This window comes from Rhinolophus sinicus, linkage group LG09 (assembly GCF_036562045.2).
Source record: "Rhinolophus sinicus isolate RSC01 linkage group LG09, ASM3656204v1, whole genome shotgun sequence".
Taxonomy (NCBI): domain Eukaryota; kingdom Metazoa; phylum Chordata; class Mammalia; order Chiroptera; family Rhinolophidae; genus Rhinolophus; species Rhinolophus sinicus.
In genome coordinates this window covers 60,806,549-60,828,333 of record NC_133758.1, presented here as the reverse complement: position 1 = coordinate 60,828,333, position 21,785 = coordinate 60,806,549, and the positions used below count along the sequence as shown (strand labels likewise).

Here is a 21,785-nt window from a genome sequence, read left to right as displayed (position 1 = left end):
TGGCTCATTTTAACAGAAAAGTAAACAGGCTGCAGAGGCTTGTCAGGTTACACACCTGGTTAAGTGCTGGAGCTGGGATTTCTGACTCCAAGCCAAAGCACTTTCCATTTCACCATCCTGGGCTCTACATAGAAAGTGTATTACAGACATGAGCTGCCTTTCTCAAGAAGACAAATGATCAATCGGGTGGCTTCTAAGGGTCTGGGATATTTATATTAGCCTAGTAGAGTGCCCAAAGTCACCCAGAAAAGTTAGGGCTTTGAAAAAGGCTAATTTTAAAAATTAAGAGGATTTCAAATTAAAATCAATCCTATGTATGCCTGCTTCTTCCCCACACTTTAAAGGACACTAAGGAAATAAAAAGGGAATAAACCCCCCAAAACAAAATGAACGAGATGACTGCACATGACACTTCTGGAAGTCAAAGAGCAATGACTATTATTGTTACTATATTGCAGGCATTGTCCGAAGAGCTTTTCACATAGAAATTGTGGGGACAGTCCCAGAGAGCAGTTTCCAGGCTCTCGGCCTTATGTGGAAAGGTACTGGTTCGGTTATTAGATGGCCATCAGCTGTAATCAGATGGCCATCTGGCTTGGCCGGGTGGCCATCAGCTGTTACCAGTTAGCCACTAATATAACTGCCATGGCTACGCAAGGTTGGTTGGTTGATTAGCAGAGAAGCGGATGGTGGGTTCCCCATTGTGTGGAGCCTGCTTCCTGTATCTCCAACTCAGCCATCAGCGACAATATACTGGTATGAACCCTGGATCCATGGCTCTGTTGGTATTCTTTTTTGGACTCACCATATCCTGTGTTCTTGTGTGGGGAGTGGGACCAGAGACCTGCATGACAGAAATTTATTCGATCTTCTTAACCTAAAAGGTAGATATATTTTACAGTTCAGTACGCCAGAGAGGTTATTTGAAGCTAGGCAGCATGTCTGCAGATGGAGGAATTAGTGAAGAAAACTGCATTGATTCACAGAGCAGAACCCCAGAAAGGCTTTGGAACTTCCATGTAGACAGATGCCTGGAAGGCAGAGGGAGGGGTGCAGTGAGGCTGGATTGAAAATGGGTATTGCTTCAAAGTCTGTATAAGGAACAAATACTCAACTCTTCTTTCCTGTCTAGTGCAGCTGGGCTGCTACCCATCATTCCCCAAGCAGAGGAGTAGTTTGATAACCATAGGGAATCAGAGGGGCTCTAGACAAATTATAAGAGTGAGTTTTCCTGTTGCATGGTGAGATGTTATTGGCCCCTTCTCTGCCCCTCTCACAATGTTGGCACTCCTCTCCAATTCTTCCTCAAACCCTACTTTTCTCTGGAGATGCTGAGCAAATGAAAAACCATAGACAAATGATTTATCAGAAATGCTGATATTCAGCATCCCCCAGATTTCCAACTCACAAACAGCACTTCCAAACATTTTTGTTTAGAATTTGAAGAAAACTAAGCAGAACAAAATGCTTCTTAAAGATATTCCTTACTAGCATCCTCAGATTAAAGACAATTCAGCCATGAATCAAGAGGAATTTTTTTAAAGGGGAAATGACAGAGTGCAGGAAAGATATGGTATCCCAAATCTTAAAACATCAATGGAAGAGTAGGAAGAATGCATAAAAACCTACTAAAAAGTAGAAAAGGTGAAAAATATGGCAACAACAAAAGGGTCCAGCATCTAATTTGTAAGAGTTTTAGAAATAAAAACAAAGAAAATGAAGAGGAAATTTCTCAATACTAGAACATTTACCCAAACTGAAAGTACCAGTTTCTACAGTGAAAGGGCCTGCGGAATGCTCAGCACAATGAATGTTAAGAAACCCACACAAAGGCACATCACTGACATTTCAGAACACTGTAGATAAAGGAAATGATCCTAAGAGCTGCAAAGGGGGAAAAAAGGTATAAACAAGATTTGGCATCACACATATACAACAGCATTAGGCTTCTCATCAGCAACACTGGCATCTAGAGGGGAGTAGAGTAAGGTTTTCAAAATGAGATATTTCTAAACTAGAATTTTAAAACCCAGCCAATCAAGAAAGAGGATATAGTTTCAAACATGCAACAAGCTTGGATTAAAGCAGAAGATAGAGGGTCCCGAGAAAGTTTCTGGAATGGTACTGGAGGCATGGGGTTGGAGGCTGGGCTACAACGGTTACATTACCTGATATCTGACCATGAGAATAACAGTATACAGAGATTTTACACTACTTTTGGGGAAAACTGGCAAGAATTTGTGACAGCTACACAGATAACAAAGCAAACAAAAAAGCGAGTCAGTATTGCCTCCAGCAAAATTATTCAGGAAATGTAATCAGGGTACTCACACAGCTGTAACAAAAACTTTTTAAACACTGATTTAATTAAATTGAGGCAGAGGGGATGTGAGGGTGGCCTAAGAGTTCAAAATTCTCATCTTGCAGCCCAGTATGTATAGTGGCTAAACTTCAGGAATGCGAAAATACACACATAAGCCTACTATTTTGATGTGTGGAAAGTACCTAATGGAATACCTATAAAAGTTAAGTGATGAAATTCAGGGACATGGCCTTTGATGAAGTGTTAAAGTTATCTAACTTTTAAAATATGTTCATACTTAGGAAGCTACATATGTGTGGCAGTTGGTATTGCTCATTCTTTAATAAACTCTTTGAGAGTCAATGGAGTCTGAATTGAAGAAATCATGTGAGGTTGTGACATTAATACAGAACCAGTGGACTGGGTTTCAGGAAATTATAATTCTAAACCAAGGTAGCTACCAACTCTTCTAAGTTCCTGGGCAATTCACTAAATATCTCAAGTTTGTGTTTCTTTACCAGGACTCAAGAGTTTGCCTCCAATGGCTAGGAGATACCTGATAAAGAGGTTAGGTTAAGGACTAAGATTTGGTGATTTTAGTCCATGAACGTAACTGAACAATAGATGAAAACTCTTTGATTGCCCTTATCCCCTAATCAATACCCAGTCAAACGGCACTCAATAATTGTAAAGATCAGTATTAGTCTTCTTCCTTCTTTTCCTTTTCTTTGTGAATTTTAAACATTCCCATGTTTCATTGCTAATAATTGTTTTGCAAACTTAAATTGGTGGTTCAGTGAAGAACTGGAAAAGAGAAAGTAGAAGCAAAATTTTTAAGATACAAATTGAACCAAAAATAGAGGGACTATCAAAATTAGAAGCATTATGATATTTAAGATTAAAAGAAGCTAGAATCTACAGGCTATAAATGACTAGTTTTGGAACATTTAGGGATGCAGAGAACGGGCTGCTAAACCAAAGAACTAAGACACAAAGGGCTTATTTCTAAGGTCAATGAAAAGAATAAACTGAGAACAGAAGCGTTCTAATCAGCTTCAGTTGAACTGGGCTTCCACGTTTTAGTGGAGCAAGAGGCAGAGAATAGACTCTCAACACCAATCTGCTTCAGCTAATTTTTCCTCCGTTTATACTGTTAAGCATTCAGTTTTTTGTGCTTTCCTTTTGTCCTAAATATAAATGCCTTTACTTTTACCTTCTTTGATTTGTAGAATTATAGCATTCCTGTTTTTTAATATTGGACAAGAGAGAGCAAATTCAAACACAGTTAAAACTTAAGAGTATTTAACCATCAACCTTGCCAGACCTTTCACTTGGATTATCAAATTTAGTCCTTAGAAAACTTGGAGATAATTACATGTAGTTACTTAGTCATTAAGTGGGAAAGATGAGACTTAACTCTAAAAACCATTCCTTTTGACCACCATCTTCTTTTTCTAGTGTGCTGGATTCACAATATACCAATAACCCATAAGGAGAGATTACTAGGTGAGGCCTGCAGGACAAACACCTTGAAGTAAGGAATTGGCATCTCCCATAATAATGCCTCTGCCACCTATGATAGGTGTGTTCTAGGGATGGTGGGTGGAACTGGGAATCCTGACAAAAATGCTCGAAGAAAAGGCTCTTTTCCCCTAACTTCAGCTAAACTTTAATCAAAATTTTTTGAGCTACATTTAAATCATGAAAATGTCTACTATCTCTCTGTTGGTAAGAATAACGATTCATAAACCCTCCTGATGTTCTGTGAGCCAGACTAATGACATTATTTCTCTTATCCTAAGATGCTTTAAAAAAAAAAAAACAAAGAAAACTACACTATGCCTTTCAATATAATGAAAACAGAGTTCGGATACTCTATTATTTACTTGCTTGTATGGACCTTAATTTGCAGTGAAGGTTCTGATTACTCTGAGATTACATGAATGAGGGAGTCTTAACCATAGTTTTGATACTTAAGTATTAGTACTTTATTTCTAGCACACATGTTAATCCTTGAGTTAAAAAGGTCTAGCAGAGGCTCAGTCTTTTGGGAAGGATTCTGCGGAGCCTGCCGGCATAATAAAGCTGAACTTCCTAAAAATAAATAAATAAATAAATAAAATAAAAAGGTCTACCAGAATCTAAGGAGCTCTTTTTAAATACTTTCACTTACTTGTGATAGAGAAACCAACACACCATATTTTTTTTTTTAAGGAAGGCGCAGCTCACAGTGGCCCACGTGGGGATCAAACCAGCAGCCTTGGTGCTGCTAGCACCACTCTCCAACCAACGGAACTTACTGGCCACCCCAACACACCATTTTTTATTGGCTTACATTATGTAAGTGTCTACTAAAGGCTACATGGCTTAGCTCTCTTCAAAGCTCTAGTTCTATCTCACAGAACATGCTAGGGTTTCAATGATATACACTTAATGGTGCCTAAAAACATCTGTGCTTCCTACCTTCCCATATGAATTCATGAGTCTGCAGATTGTCTCAGCTCTAAAAGGAATGACATTTACCAAAATAAGCATTTTGCTTTACTGAAGCATAGACAGCATGTGATAGTAAAGAAGGTAACAAGATTTCACTTAACCAAAATTGCATGAAGACTATAGAGTGATTTCACCATTCTGTTTTGTAATGTAGTTTCCAGAAACCAACTGTGATAAAAAACAGAAAATAACTATTTTAAAATTTTACTAATTTCTAAAAAGCTAGAAGTTGGATTTAAGAGTTTATTATGATTTGTGTCATTTTAAAAACATCGATCCATTAAACCATGTAGAAATAAGTATGCAAAAGTCTGCAAAACAAAACAAACTTTAAACATGTTTAGGTATACAGATTATCTGAAATTCCAGATTTTTCAGTCACTTCATTATTATGCAATGGCAGCCAAGTAATCCTTAACTTCAGTTGGAGTTAGCCTCCTAAATCCAGCTTCATTGCAGATTCCAACTTCTATGTTATCTTCTGTCATTTGCCCTTCGAAGCTTTCCTATTGAAGAGGGAGGGGAAAAAAAGCCCATTTTCCAAGCAGTTAATTACAAATCATTACGAATCCAATTGTTAGATATTGAACTAACCTTCAGGGTTAATATGGCTGTATGAATGGCATCTTCAAGTTCTAGATCTTCGTTGTATCTAAGAATTTTTTGGGAAAAAAAAAGATTTATGGCCCTGTATTTACATTATTTATGATTATTTAAACAAACTGATGACAACAGCTTAACACTTTTAAAAAATTTAAAGCACTCTTAAAAACACTAAGTTACAGATTAATTCTTTAAGTCACCTAATTGCGATAGCTGTCCGCAAATAAGAAATAGAAAATTGTTTAGTGTGCATTCCCAACATTAGGAAGAGTATAACCCCAACATGAGTTTACTTTAGGAAACTTCTTTAAGTATAAGTGGTTTATTATAATCAGAATGTGGTGGCAGTATTATAGTAATTTTTAAAATCAAAGCAGAGAAAACAGAACTTTGCTATAATTTGTTCTTAGAAGTTATAATTCCATGTGAAATATTTTGAAGACTCATGAATACTGTGTTTCCCAGAAAAGAAGACCTAGTTGGACAATCAGCTCTAATGCGTCTTTTGAAGCAAAAATTAATACACGACCCGGTCTTCATATACTATAATACCGGATCTTTGGTATGATATGATACATGATATATAATACCGGGTGGTATATGAATTTTTTCTTCAAAAGACGCATTAGAGCTGATTTTTGGGGAAACACAGTAACAAGTAAAAGGAAAGTGCTTTAAGATCCTAAAATTATTTAAGTTTACCAATCAATCCCAGGTCTAAGGTTTTTAATAATCTTAACATTAATATTATGTTGAAATGTACTGAGAAGGTCCATCTGCTGGTTCAAGTCAATTACAAAGTTTTCCCATTCAAAATGTAGGACGTTTCTTGGCGGACTACAATAATGCTGAGTCCAGAATACAGCTGGGAAAGGGAAAGCAGTTTGTTGTGCCAGGACGGTGACAGCAGGTTTTTACATAGTGCTCCTCTTTTCAACAAGCATATACATCATATTATTTAATCTACTATCAATACCAGGTATGTGGCTTCACAACTTCTTTTGGAATTGTCATGATGTAAACTGTTACTACTTAAATCATATAAAAATTTTCCTCACAAATGTTTTCTCCAAGTCCAATTGTTTGTTTTTTTTTTGATAGGAAAACCGAAGTAAAAACTAAACACAGGAAACAACCATAAGAATGTAGAAAGAGAAATTCTTAAGAAATAAACAAAAGACGTCATCAAAATGGCGGCATGAGGTGAGCCCCTGTAAATCTCCCCTGGAATTTACAACTAATCGAACAACTTTAACTCCACAAAGGACTCCCTGGCACAGCAGACAGGCAAGAGGAAGACGCCCACTACTGAAATCCCCTAAAGGTGGGCAAATTGTGCGAGCGGGTGAGGAGGGAAGGGAGAAGTGCCGAGATGGAGCCACGCAGGCACAGGACGCAGACCTAATACAGTGCTCCGAACTTGCTGCATCCGGGAACTACCGCAGCTGTGGGAGAGGGAAGAACTCGGACTGCTGGGGCTCCACTTATGGCCCACAGGGCTGAGGGGGGCAGCATATCACACGGCTGAACCCAACACTCATAGCAGAGACCTCGGAGAAAAGACTGACGGAAGACTGAAAACGGTGGTTTAAGCCCTCACTGCGGAGCAGAGAACAAAAGACTTAGGCACGGACACTAGCCGCCCCCTCCGGACCCTCCCAGAGCTCGCCCCGCCCCCACCTGCCCAGTGCTAGAAGAGAAACAGTAGCAGTGCCAGATCAACAGAACAGAATATTTGCTGTTCTGAGAACTGTGGACCGCAGACACAGATTCACAGCACAACTAGTTCCGGCAAAGGGGAGGGAGGTGGGGAAGATGGACTGGCTGTGATGGTGGTCACCACCATTGCTCTGGGCCACCTCTCACAACTCACCCCGCCCCTGGCCCCAAGTATCTGGGAACATCCCTGTAGGAGTAAACAGAACAGCTGAAACATAAGGGCTCTGAATCTGGTGCAGGAAGAGATTTGGACCTTCAAAAGGTCTCCGCATACCGACACGGACACTGTACCCTGTGACCCAGGCGAACTAACAGAGGAGAAGCCCGTCTCCCAGGGAATCCCCCCATTGTATGAGAAGCTGGAACACTGCAGAGAAAACATAGCACTACCGTGTGACAGAAAAAAAAGGCTGCAGTCAGAGAGAAAATAAAAATTCTACCAACAAGTACTGGAAAACAGAAAGACCTCTTCCTATCAACCTGTTGCAGAAGCCACTCTTGTAGATGCCTAGGAGGAGAAATACTAAATCAGTAATTGCCATAATAACCAAGGCAACAAAACACCTCAGAAAGAAAGTGAAAAGTCTCCAGAAAAGAAACTTAAGGATATGGAAAGATGTGACTTAAATGACAGAGAATTCAAGATTGCAGTTCTGAAAAAACTCAACGAGATACAAGAAAACACAGATAGGCAGTTAAATGAACTCAGAAACACAATCGAAAAACAACATGAGCATTTTACGAAAGAGACTGAAATTTCAAAAAAGAACCAAATAGAATTTCTGGAGATTAAACACTCAATAGAAGAAATTAAGAATGAAATAGTCAGCTTAAGTAGTAGAGTTGACCAGACGGAGGAAAGAATCAGTGACATCAAAGATAGAAACCTGGAAATGACACGGATGGAAAAAGAAAGAGACTTGAGAATTAAAAGAAATGAAAGCAATCTACAAGAATTTTCTGACTCCATCAGAAAGAGCAATATAAGAATAATGGGCATACCAGAAGGAGAAGAAAGAGAGAAGGGAACAGAGAATATATTCAAACAAATTGTCGATGAGAACTTCCCAAACTTGTGGACAGAACTGGATCCTCGAATCCAAGAAGCAAATAGAACACCTAATTACCTCAATCCCAACAGGCCTTCTCCAAGGCACATTGTATTGAAGCTGTCTAAAATCAACGACAAAGAAAGAATCCTCGAGGCAGCCAGGGAAAAGAAGATGGTAACCTACAAAGGAAAGCCCATTAGATCATGATCAGATTTATCAGTACAAACTCTACAAGCCAGGAGGGAGTGGAAACAAATATTCAAACTATTGAGAGAAATTATGAGCCAAGAATAACATAACCAGCAAAGATACCCTTTAGATATGAAGGAGGAATAAAGACCTTCCCAGACATATAGAAGCTGAGGCAATTTCCTAATACACGACCTGCACTACAAGAAATACTAAAGGAGGCTATTCGACCACCATCAACAGGGACAATCTGTGGCACCCAAACCTAAAAAGAGGGAGAGTAAAACCATGAACAGGAATATGGGAATGGAGAAAGTAAGCATGCTGAAGAAAATGGAATACTCTAAATATCAAACTTTCTTTTACATAAACTTAAGGGTAACCACTCAATAAAAAATCCAGAACTGAAATATATACTGTAACAAAAGAAGAAACAGGGAAACATCATAGAATACCACCACACAGAAATAACAGACAACAAAAAGGCAAAGAAACAATGGAGACACAGCCTTACCAGAAAACGAAAGATAGAATGACAGGAAATCCTCAAATATCAATAATCACCCTAAATGTAAATGGACTGAACTCACCAATAAAAAGACACAGAGTAGGAGATTGGATCAAAAAACTAAACGCAACCAACCATATGCTGTCTCCAAGAGACACATCACAGCTACAAGGACAAGCATAGACTCAAAGTGAAAGGGTGGAAATTGACACTCCAGGCAAATGGTACCAGAGAAAATCAGGTGTAGCCATACTGATATCAGATGAAACAGACTTCAGGGTGAAAAAGGTAACAAGAGACAAAGATGGACATTTCATAATGGTAAAGGGGACTATACAACAAGAAGACATAACAGTCATCAATATTTATGCCCCCAATCAGGGAGCACCCAAATATACCAAGCAACTACTAACAGAACTAAAGGGAGAAATTGACCAAAACACAATTATACTAGGGGACTTAAATACATCATTGACAGCTATGGATAGATCATCCAAACAGAAAATAAATAACGAAATAGCAGCCCTAAATGACACATTAGATGAAATGGACATAATTGACATATATAGAGCACTTCATCCTAAAACATCAGACTATACGTTTTTTACTAGTGTACATGGAACATTCTCAAGGATAGACCATATATTGGGACATAAAATCAGCCTCAGCAAATTTAAGAAGATTGAAATCATACCAAGCATGTTCTCTGATCACAAGGCTTTGAAATTGGATATCAACTGTAAAAAGAAAGCAGGATAAAACACAAGTACATGGAGATTAAACAACATACTTTTAAAGAATGACCGGGTCAAAGAAGAAATTAGAGGAGAGATAAAAAAATACATAGAAACAAATAACAATGAAAATACATCCTACCAAAATTCTTGGGATGCAGCAAAAGCAGTTTTAAGAGGGAAATTTATATCATTACTGGCCTATCTCAAGAAACAAGAAAAATCCCAAATAAATAACCTCATGTAACACCTTAAAGAACTAGAAAAAGAGGAACAAATGAAACCAAAGGTCAGCAGAAGAAAGGAAATGACAAAAATCAGAGCAGAACTAAATGAAATAGAGAACAAAAGACAATAGAAAAAATTAACGTGACAAAGAGCTGGTTCTTTGAAAACAAAATTGACAAATCCTTGTCTAGATTCACTAAGACAAAAAGAGAGAAGACACTAATTAACAAAATCAGAAATGAAAAAGGGGAAGTTATCACGGACGCCACAGAAATACAAAGGATCATACAAGAATACTACGAAGGACTATACGCCACCAAATTCAATAACCTAAAAGAAATGGACAAGTTCTTAGAAACACATAGCCTTTCTAGGCTGAACCAAGAACAACTGGAAAATCAAAACAGACCGATCACCAGTAACTAAATTGAATCAGTCATCCAAAACCTCCCCAAAAGCAAGGGAATAAAAACTAAAATAAACGAATGGGACTACATGAAACGTAAAAGCTTCTGCACAGCAAAAGAAACCATCGACAAAATAAAGAGGCAACCAACTGAATGGGAGAGGATTTTTGCGAACAGTGCCTCCAATAAGGGGATAATATCCAAAATATACAAGGAACTCATGACTCAACAACAAAAAAACAAACAACCCAATTGAAAAATGGGCAGAGGACCTGAAGAGAGATTTCTCCAAAGAGGACATACAAATGGCAAATACACATATGAAAAAATGCTCAACATCACGAATCGTCAGAGAAATGCAAATCAAAACCACAATGAGATATCACCTCACCCTAGTCAGAATGGCTATCATCAAGACAAACAGTAACAAATGTTGGAGAGGCGGTGGAAAAAAAGGAACCCTCATATACTGTTGGTGGGAATGCAGACTGGTGCAGCCGCTAAGGAAGACAGTGTGGAGGTTCCTTAAAAAATTACGAATAGAATTACCATATGACCCAGCAATTACTCTCCTCGGTATCTACCCAAAATATCTGAAAACATTTACACATAAAGACACATGTGCTCCAGTGTTCATTGCAGCTTTGTTTACGGTGGCCAAGACATGGAAACAACCAAAATGTCCTTCGATAGATGAATGGATAAAGAAGTTGTGGTATATATACACAATGGAATACTATTCGGCGGTAAGAAAAGATATAGGAACATTTGTGACAACATGGGTGGATCTTGACAGTACAATGCTAAGCGAAATAAGTCAGACAGAAAAAGCAGAGAACCACATGATTTCACTGATATGTGGTATATAAACCAAAAACAAAGGAACAAGACAAACAAATGAGAAACAAAAACTCATAGACACAAATAGTAGTTTAGTGGTTACCACAGGGTAAGGGGGGTGGGGGCTGGGAGATGAGGGTAAGGGGGATCAAATATATGGTGATGGAAGGAGAACTGACTCTGGGTGGTGAGCACTCAATGGGATTTATAGATGATGTAATACAGAATTGTACACCTGAAATCTATGTAACTTTACTAACAATTGTCACCCCAATAAATTTAAAAAAATAAATGTCATCCTTATCTCAAAAAGAAATAAACAATATTACCACTTAGTATGTTGAAGGCTAGGGAGCCAGAGTAGAGCTTTTTTCATTTGTTTTATTTGTAACAAGACTCGACACAGAGCAATACAACAAATTTGTTTGGACTCATGATATCAATTATTTAAAGAGCTGAAAACCATAAAGTTTGCTAACAAATCTAATTATGATGAGCCTACCTTTTCTCAAGGAAAGTTTTCCCATTTACATAGTTCTTTCCCATTGCTGTGGCTTTCCAGGCAAAGTAAGCTCCCTAATCAAGAAAGGAAGAGGAAAAATTGTATTTGAAATCATTAATTTAATTATACTGTCTTGTCATTTATTTTTCAGCTGTATAATTTGTGTCTAACTTCTAAGGTTACAAAATAGGTTATTTTTTTAAAAAGATAAGAGGGATAAATAACAAAAAGTTATGAAGAAACTTTTGAAAGTTATGGAGAAGTTTATCTTGATTGTAATGACAGTTTTCTTGGGTATTTACATACATCAATACTCATCAAATTGTACACTTCAAATATGTACAATTTATTGCTCACAATTTATGTAAAAAACCCAGTTAAAGGAAACTGAGGTTAAGTTAAAGCAAGTAATTACAAATAACATTTTAGCTACTAGGACTGAAGAGCTCTAAAAAACTGTCATATGTTACCTGAAAAATGGTGCTAAATTCTTCATCACTGGTGAATCAATTAAAAATTGATCGCCATGCGTTAAAAACATTAAAAAGCTTTGCTATTTTGTAATCTAATGTTAAATGAAAGCAGCAATATGTCATGATCTCCTCTGTTGAAAATATACATACTCATGCATGCACACACACAAAAATATCAAACATTTTAAAGGAAACAACTGCGTTTTAGATATAACAGAGGAAAAAAGGGCAAAAGATGACATCTGGATTCTAGTGATGATGGCTTTGACTACCCACTGGAAAGGAAGGTAAGAGGATTGGTCATCTAGCTTCAGAAACTCAGAGATGTGGTCGATTTCCCAAAATACTTAATTTTCCCAATATAAGTAACAAACTATTTTTCTTTTTCTTTTCAGATTACAGGATTAGATCATAAGATCTAAAGTGAGTGAACCTGCAATTATCTAATAATCCATAAAATACGAAAGATCAGTTCCTCATCATGATTTTCTTCTTCTGGTCCTCCTCACAGCAGATAAGACAGAGTGGAGAAGCAGCACCCTTTATGAACACCTCCTAGCTCAGAGACCAATTTCAGACATTTACATCAGTGTTTGTGCAGATGAGTCACACTCAAGTCAGCCCCAAGATTAAACAGGTGGCAAAGAATACAACAGAACCCCCTAGACCCGTATCTTTTACTACAATATTTCTTAAAGTAACAATTCTACAGATTTAAAGATTTGGTAACTATTTCAACAAATCACTCAACTATGTGAAGATAAAGAACAAGACAAAACAGAGAGGGCAGAACTAACGTAGCTTCCTTATCAGAAGACTGAATTATAAACTCTTCAAATGTGTAAATAAATACACACTACTTCCTATTTTCTAAAACCCAAGTGAAAAAGACAAAATACTGCTAAATTTTAAACTTCTTATGGTTATTGTTTTTATCAGACATTCAAAAAGTACTTCAACAAACCCCTCAAATACACCTGATGATACTTACAGATGGATCTGATTGAAATAAATATGGGCGTCCCTCATTCCAACCACAAATTAGTAAAGAAACTCCAAATGGACGAACACCACTAAAGAAAGGAAAATGAAAATCACTTGGCATCATCATGGTATTAAAGTCAATCTAAGTCAGAATTTATTAATACTCTCAAGTAAAGCAAATTATCAAGTAAACCAAATTACATTTGTAAGTTCCTTAAAAAGTATTTAACATCTTTCTGAACAAATCAATTCAAAATGAATTCTCTTTGTGGCACCAAGGAACAGTAGTCAAATCATTTCAGTAAATGGAGTGACATAAACATTGGGGTTAATAAGTAAGGAGTAACATTTAGTACCCTAACAAAAGAGAACTTTAAACAAGTGTAGCTGTTCCAACTGGCTGTGCATGTCAGCAACTAACTACTTTTATACCACCTCATTCATGTTCACACCCAAACTCAAGAGAATTAAAATGAACATGGATGTGTCCAAAAGTTTGTGCTTTCATCGTGTGCTTATGATCAGGAAGATAAATTTGGAAGCATCAAGGAGGTTTGCTTCTAAAGGAGTTTATAAGCTTTTTTATAAGGAGTTTGCTTATAAAGGAGTGTTTATCACTCGCAAAAGAACTTTATTTAGAAGCTACTTTCTGTTGCTTTCTCTTATTATATAAACAGCAAAAAAACAGTCGAATTTTTCTGCAAGAAAATATTCTAGCTCCAGCTGAGAAATTACCGTTTATTTTGTTGTGTATAATGTGCTCCCGTGTATGTGCACCCACGTTTTTGGCCCAAGCTTTCAGGGAAAAAAAATATCTTTCGTTTTAATTTTTTAATTCAAATTTTAATTTGTTTTTAATTTGTTTACATTTAGGTACTTGTTTTTTTGCATTATAAAGGAATTTTAGCATTAATTTCCTAACATATTATGGCACAAGAAATTTTATGTAACAAATAATTACAAAACACAAGAATAGATAGAAGGTACAAGAAATTTTATGTACCGGTAACAAATTTACGGTATTTACACATCATAGAAGGCCAACAATTCTTCATTGTTGCAAGTTCGTCATAAGTTCAACAAAACTGATTATCACATTCCAGGGTATTATTTTGCATATGGATATCGTTACTGATTTCTAGAGTTACACTTTTAACTCATTAGCAGAAATAAAAGAATTAAAAACATTTATATATAGAATACTACCCATGTATAATGTGCATCTTTATTTTTCCCTCACAAATTTGGGGGAAAAAGTGCACATTATACATGACAAAATATGGTGTTCATCATAGTGATTTTTTCTACTCGTTAAGCAAATACAGGAATAGGAAGTCCTCTTTTTTTATACAACTACTCTTCAAAAATGATTTCTTTTTCCAATTCATACCACAGTTCAAGCAATAAAATCAACTTACCCTGACTGGGTATATTCTTGCATCACCGAAGCTACTCTCTGTACCAGCTGAGCTGTGGGAATGGGTTCTTGGTAAACAAGATAGTATTGCTGAGCCAGTTTTCGAGCTCTGTGCACAAGCACTCTAGCAAACAAGGGAGAAATAAGATTCAATTAAATTTAAGATGCTCTACTACCTAAACACTCATTCTCCTTCTAAAGGCATATTCCTACAAGCACAAGTTTTACACGTATTTAATAGTGGCTGTCAGCTCAAAGCCAGTCTTGCTCTTACATGATTAGAGTTAATTTATAAGAAAATATCAGAACATCACAGAGGAGCTGAGCCATAGGAGATGGATAAGGACAAGGCAAAAAGAAAATTAGGGACTAGGGGTACCAGTCAGCTTAACAGTAACAGATTTAGTTACACAAGAGCTTTATCTCCCTCCAAAGTTTCAAGATTGTGCGCCTCATCCCAAGGGCAGTCATACTATCGTTTTATATTTCAGTCTCACACACACACACACTTTCAAGCATTTTTTTCTCACTCTGCCTCAATCTTTGCCACAGACTACACTTTAACAAGTCCCCTTCAGAGATTAAGGAACAGCAAGAAACTACTAATAACTTTAAAAATGTAAAATTTATCAAAAGAATATACTACATAGCAATCAAACATATCAGCATGTCAAACAGGACTTACCTTTACATGCTCAGGTACTACTGATCTGAACCATGCACATTATCCCCGGCACAGTACTCAGATCCTACCCCCTCAGTTTATCCTGTCTGTGGTAGCACACTGCAACATCCCTTCTATACAGCAGTCACAGGGTCCACTGTAGTGAAGCCTGATCACATTTCAGCAACACTATTGCTCTGAAACTTATTAAAGTGAAATTCTTGCTCTACCACACAAAATCAAGACTGGAGTAATAATATGCCTTTTCTTATTAAATGACGAACACAGAAGGCTGTCAGAATCTTTCAACTTGATGGTACCCTGATGTAACAGGATTACTCTCTCTTCCTGTATTACAGTATACAGTATTCTGAGGTTTAAAGAAAGTGATGAGACTAAGATGATGATTAAATTATTTTCAGAATAAATATAGCGCCTTTATCTATATATCAAAGGAGTGAACAGATGAGTATCAGATCCTGAATGGCTGCTATATGCAGCAACTTTCAGTGGACTTTGAGAATTTTGTCCCTTTACTAAAAAATAAGTATGAGGAGATGCTTTCTTTTGCTGCCTGATTTTTTTTTTCCCCAAAGATTTTATTGGGGAAGGGGAACAGGACTTTAATTGGGGAACAGTGTGTACTTCCAGGACTTTTTTTCCAAGTCAAGTTGTTGTCCTTTCAATCTTAGTTGTGGAGGGTGCCATTCAGCTTCAAGTTGTTGTCCTTTCAGGCTTAGTTGTGGAGGGCGCAGCTCAGCTCCAGGTCCAGTTGCCGTTGCTAGTTGCAGGGGGCGCAACCCACCATCCCTTGTGGGAGCCAAACCGGCAACTTCATGGTTGAGAGGACACGCGCCAACCCACTGAGCCATCTGGGAGCTCAGCGGCAGCTCAGGTCAAAGTGCCGTATTCAATCTTAGTTGCAGGGGGCGCTTCCCACCATCCATTGCGGGATTCGAGGAATCGAACTGGCAACCTTGTGGTTTAGAGCCCACTGGCCCATGTGGGAATCGAATCGGCAGCCTTTGGAGTTAGGAACATAGAGCTCTAACTGCCTGAGCCACTGGGCCGGCCCTGCCTGATGACTTTTTACCTATTATAACTTGCATTGCTTTTGTTTTTAAAATGCATTAGATAACACCAGTGCCCTTGAAGCCCAGCCCTCGGATGGGAGAAGAGGGACTGTGCTCAGAAGTCTATCTCCTCTTTTACACCCGAGTGGCACTGAGTATCTTCCTTAATTAAAGTAACCCTCAGTCTGTCATATACAGAAAAACTAAATTCAGCTGCCAGGGATGCCACTGCTAGACAAAAGTGGGGAGTTGGAAGATTAAAGGAGAAACATTCTTTGACTTTTCTCCTCAAATATAGATTATGAGCAATTCATGAGATTGCTCATTGCTGTGAGAAAACAATCAATAGTATAACGTACCTGTAATCTGGGCCCATGCCACTATACACCAAGCCTATATGTTTGGTAATTGGTTCCACTTTGTGTACACTTCGCTCATCATACAGAATGGATTTCTGTTTCTTCTCAGTTGCTAATACCACACCATTTGAAGCTTAAAAAAAAAAAAGAGAGAGAGGGACGTAAATGTTTAATCATTTAAAGACTGTTTCAACACTTTTCTAATTATGGCTACATTTCACCCATTTCCTCTTATTTATAAAACTTTTTCTTCTGGATTTCTGTATTAAAATCACCTTAGGAGCAGTAATTATTCCCTCATCAGTCATCTATATGCACTAAGAAATCCCTATAGCTAAAAGTGTTAGCAACTTTTCTTAAAGTACTCCAGGATACCTAAGAGTCCATATGTTTCAAAATAATGAAATTCTGCCTATTTGGTCTACTATTCTTATAATCTGAAATTTGAAATCAATGATAGAGACTTTTTTTAAAGGGTATCTTAAGATTTTTTTATAATTAACTTTTCTAAATTACAGAAAGACTAAAAACTACCAAAGAATAGTGATATATAATCAATGGAAAAATAAAAGAATACTGAATTATCTGAATGTGAAAGACTATTATAGATTATCACAATAGATAAAGGAGCTACATTTATTCTGAAAAAAAATTAATCACCTTCTTCATCTCATTACTTTCTTTAAACTTCAGAATACTGTAAATTAACAAAAAATTGTTCAAAATTATGCTGCTACATAATATATTTAATAAATTAATTTTTATAAATTAATTACTAATTAATTTAACAAGTACATTAGCATAACTATTAACAGGCACTGGAAATCAGTGAAGCATTTAATTACCTTTAATTCCCACTGAAGGGGCTCCTCCAGCTACAGCAGCCAAAGCATATTCAATCTGGACAAGTTTACCAGATGGGCTTAAAAAGAAACAAAAATATTTGCTAAATTCACACATCCTCAAATATTTATTATAGAAACATCTCTGAGAGAGGGCAGATATGTAGGTCAAATCCATTAATCAAAAACAAAGAAACAGCTGGCCTTTGAAATTTATCATGAAGTTGTACAGAAACTACATTTACCAAGTGACTTGAACATATTCATAGTGAAGTACTAATCTCCTTCCTTCGGTTGTTTTTTTCTGGTCTGCCACTTAAAGCAATATTACTGTTGCCTTTCAGCATTTACCTCAACCTCGTGACTTTGGGCAAATTATTTAACCTGTTTCTCAGTTTTCTCATTTGTAAAATAGGGATAACAGTACTGTAGAAGTTATCTGTGAAGATTTTGCTCCTGCTACAAAATCAGCAGCAAGTAAACACCAAAACAGTAATGTTATTAAGAACATGTACAAGGTCTGACAATTAAGTTCACGAACTCATCCTAGAAAAAATGCTACATACTTCACTGCTGAATACCACTGTCACCTTCGAAGTCCTCCCCTTGGGAAGCTATGCCCCGACACCAGTGCCTAGTCCCTTCAAAGAAATTTTGGAACTCTTTCTGGAATGGCCATCAGAGCTAATGTTGTACTACTCTTGATGTCCTGAATGTCATCAAAATGTCTTCCTTTCAATATTTCCTTTATCTTTGGGTAAAGAAGTCATTTGGGGCCAGATCAGGTGAGTAAGGAGGATGTTCCAATTCCAACAGTTATTTGTTTACTGTCTAAAAACTCCCTCACAAACAGTGCCTTGTGAGCTGGTGCATTGTCATGCAAGAGCCATGAATTGTTGGCAAAAAGTTCAGGTTGTCTAACTTTTTTACACAGCTTTTTCAGTACTTCCAAATAGTAAACTTGGTTAAGCGTTTGTCCAGTTGGTACAAATTCATAATGAATAATCCTTCTGATATCAAAAAAGGTTACCAACATCATTGCAACAAGTTCATGAACTTAATTGTCTGACCTGGTATGTGTCTATTAAATACCAAACATTTTACATTTTAGAAAGGAGACATGGCTAAGACATTAAGACCTAAATATCAGTCATAACAAAGTACTTTCTATATAGTATAACACTATTTCTAGAAGTCATGAGCTGGTTATACTTAACACATCTGGTTCCATGGGTTTGGTAGCCAAATACTAGCCCCAAGATGGATTTTTATGTCATACTTTATTTCGATCCAGTTGTTGAGTTACAATCATCATAAATGTCACTGACCAATTTTCTTCTTTTATAAAGTCCTTGAGTGATAATTTGTCCAAAATAACACAGCTAGGTGCCTATCTCCAGTCTACTACTGAAAAGATAACCTTCAGTTTCAAAAGGTCCTCTGTTTTATCTTCATACAATTATGGATACTGTCACTCAAATCTCAACTTGCATCATCCCACCTTGTTCCAGACACACAAACTACTCTTAGAATTCAAAAACCCCTTGACAAGCTAATCCCTCTGTTGGGAATGCTGTCACCATTGCCTGGTGAACTCTTCCTTATCACCCTTTTAATCCTTGGTAGAAATGTCATGTCCTCAGGGAAAGTTGCCCTGACCACCCAGACTAGGTTGAATTCCATACACTCATGCCTATGGTGTCCTGTATTTTCTCTTTGGCTAAGATTCATCATCATACTTGAATTATTTTTTACAATATTTGTCTTCCTCAACAAAGTGTAAGTTCTGTTCAGTTAGTATTCCAACACATACCCTAGTACTTGAAGTCCATAACCATTTGGCTGATAGACACACATCTAGACTTATTTAAGAAATAAGCCTAGAGGTGGTAGTTTAGAGACTCTTAAATGACAAAATTTGCTGACTTGGGCAGAATAACAATAGGGATTTAAAGTTAAAAATTAGGCTGTGCTTGTTTTCCTTTAATGGTCACTATTTCAATAATCTTAACATCCATCCAGCTTTCAATTATTGTTCAATACCTAGTTCAAATACCTCTGGGGAACATGTTAAAGGCTCAGGTAAATTTAAAGTTACTTTTTCTCTGTTCCTATAATAACCATCACCTGTATACACACATTTATCATTGCCTCTTTCTGTATAAAAACTCACTTATCTGTGAGCTCACTGAGCAATCAACCATCTTTGTATTCATTCATGCCACTACCCCCTTCCAAAACACCTGCATCTCTACCTGGGATAACTGAAATAGCCTTCTAACTAGTTTTCCTCTCTTCCACCCTTACTTCCATCACCCCCAGCAAGAGTTACTTTTGTACTATGTTACCCTCCACTTAAATCCTATAATAACTTCTTGGTTCACTTAAAATAAAAACTCCTTACTCTGGCCTATAAGGCCCTAAAAGATTAGACCTGACTCACGCCCACTCTGCTATATTTAGCACACTGGCCTTATACCAAATCCTTTAAGAGTTCAAGCTCTTTCCCAACTTTAAGACTTTCAAACATGTTCTTCTCTCCATCTACAACTCTTTCTACCCCTAAATCTTCAAATAGTTGGCTCCTTTCCATCTTCCAATCTCAAAAATCACCAAGCACTGGCTTTTCCTGACTGTGACTACCCAATCTAAAGTTATGTTCCTTCTTTCACCTTCTTTTTATAAAAATTCTTAAGGGAAAAACATTTTTTCAGAATGCAACTGTAGGCACCAATCTGTTTACTCATTAATTTACTGTCAATATACCCAACCGAATGTAATACACAAGAACACCTTTTTATCCTATAGTATAGTCTCTTGTCACCATCACCAATAGTGTAATTCTGATTACAATAGGCTAGAAACAAATGTGTTTTTTTTAACCTAAAACATGTTTGAAAAGAAAGAGTTTAATAAAGATTCAGTCCCTGATGATATATGGTTATGTTCCAGCTCCACTAGGATTACACTTTCTCAAAGATAAAGGACCAGGTTTAACTTCGTTCACAGATATGAATAGTGGCTTCTTGGCAAATATTGTTCTTTATCATTGTAAGTGATGAGACCCTTTATTACAGAATTAACTTCATTCAAAGGGTAAAAAAAATAATCTCATTTAATTATTGAAAACTGTGAAAAGCAACAAGAGCAAGGAAAGCATTTTAGTATTTCAAGAAAACACCACTGGTAATGAAAAGTGTATTAATTTTGTGATCAGAAAGAGCCCAGTTTGAATGTTAACTCAGCTATTCTTGTATGATCTTACACACGTTTTTGTTTTTTTTATTTGTCCTAGCTGTAGTTAGATAATCTGTGAGATGCTGAGACAACGTTTATCACACATGGTAGTGGAAAAAAATGAAGTAGGTTAAGTTGCACACACACAGAAAGTACTCAACAAATTAGATCCTCCCTCCCGTCAGCTGTCAGTCAGGAACACATTTTAACTAAACGGGGCACTACTGATCGATAAGAAAACCGTCAAACTCAATCCTTCCCTCGTCGATTTATTAAATACTTCGGTGATGGTTTTCTTACATTAGGAACGATGATTCATCTTAACTGCATTTTGGAAAATACACTTAGTTGAATCCCTTGTTCTAAAACAGATAAGCCTACAATCTTTTTAAAAGTAAACATGTCCCCTTCTCCCTAAAATGGCCAAAACGCAAATGTCGCCTAGTAGTTTGGTGCCCACAATACTAGGTGACAGAAAACTTAGCGCTTTCATTTTCCGTCCTTTAGCTTCTAATAGGGGCACCGAAGAAATCGAAAACGGGAGGTTTCGGAAGACACTACTACCAAACGGAAACCAACTAAAGCTCAGACCAAATTGTAAAGTTGAGGTTTTCCAAGAAAAAGAGACTCCACAGACTTGACCAAGAATCCGAGTTCCAGAAGCTTCCGAGTCAGGCCTACCAGGATCCGGAAGGAAAATCTGAGTTTTTAACGGAATACCCGGACACAGCTAATCCAAAATTGCCTTCTCCTCTAATTTCCAAAGGGAAAACAAATCCTTGGCTGAGGACTGTACCGGTCCGCAACCCCAAGGTCCCCACGGGGCCCGCGACCTGGGTTCCCGCGGCCTCCAGGGACCGCTGCTCCCCAGGCGGGCCCGGCAAGTGACTTTGCAGAATCGCATCCCCACCCCTATTCCCAACTGTGCCCTCCGAAAGCACCAGAGACCAGGACGTAAAAAACCTGGTCGTCGACGATCCTGCAACCTCAGCTAACGTGGAGGTTCTCGGGGATCCCCCCATACCTGAACGTAGTCAGCGAAAAGCTGTAACCGCGCTCCGCCATCTTTACACCGAGAGCAAAGCCGAACCACACACCTGCGCACTGCGGGCAGCTTCTTTTCATTGCCCGCCCCGCGCCTTCCTTTCTCTCCCTC

At 37.5% G+C, this 21,785-nt stretch overlaps 1 protein-coding gene across 3 annotated transcripts; it reads right to left on the bottom strand.

Annotated features, from left to right (window-relative positions):
- Positions 1 to 432: 432 nt before the first annotated feature.
- PSMA2 (proteasome 20S subunit alpha 2) lies at positions 433 to 21,785 on the bottom strand. Of its 3 annotated transcripts, none has more exons than XM_074340519.1 (8): positions 21,654 to 21,785; positions 17,396 to 17,472; positions 16,551 to 16,683; positions 14,456 to 14,578; positions 13,045 to 13,126; positions 11,581 to 11,654; positions 5,393 to 5,450; positions 433 to 844 (listed from the first exon to the last, which is right to left on the bottom strand). In XM_074340519.1, the coding sequence occupies exons 1-8, from the start codon at positions 21,752 to 21,754 to the stop codon at positions 740 to 742; spliced, it is 753 nt and encodes a 250-aa protein (XP_074196620.1). In that variant the 5' UTR covers positions 21,755 to 21,785; the 3' UTR covers positions 433 to 739. The 3 variants fall into 3 exon arrangements, with proteins under 3 accessions (XP_074196620.1, XP_074196621.1, XP_019570758.1); XM_074340520.1 differs by lacking the exon at positions 433 to 844 and adding an exon at positions 845 to 877; XM_019715199.2 differs by lacking the exon at positions 433 to 844 and adding an exon at positions 5,028 to 5,304.

Excerpts from the sequence above, each read along its gene's own strand:
- PSMA2 (XM_019715199.2), bottom strand. The coding sequence starts at position 21,754 with ATGAAAAGAAGCTGCCCGCAGTGCGCAGGTGTGTGGTTCGGCTTTGCT. Across the intron at positions 14,579-16,550 it reads GGCATGGGCCCAGATTACAG|AGTGCTTGTGCACAGAGCTC; the intron begins GTACGTTATACT and ends CTTGTTTGCTAG. Across the intron at positions 5,451-11,580 it reads AAAACTTTCCTTGAGAAAAG|ATACAACGAAGATCTAGAAC; the intron begins GTAGGCTCATCA and ends AAAAATTCTTAG.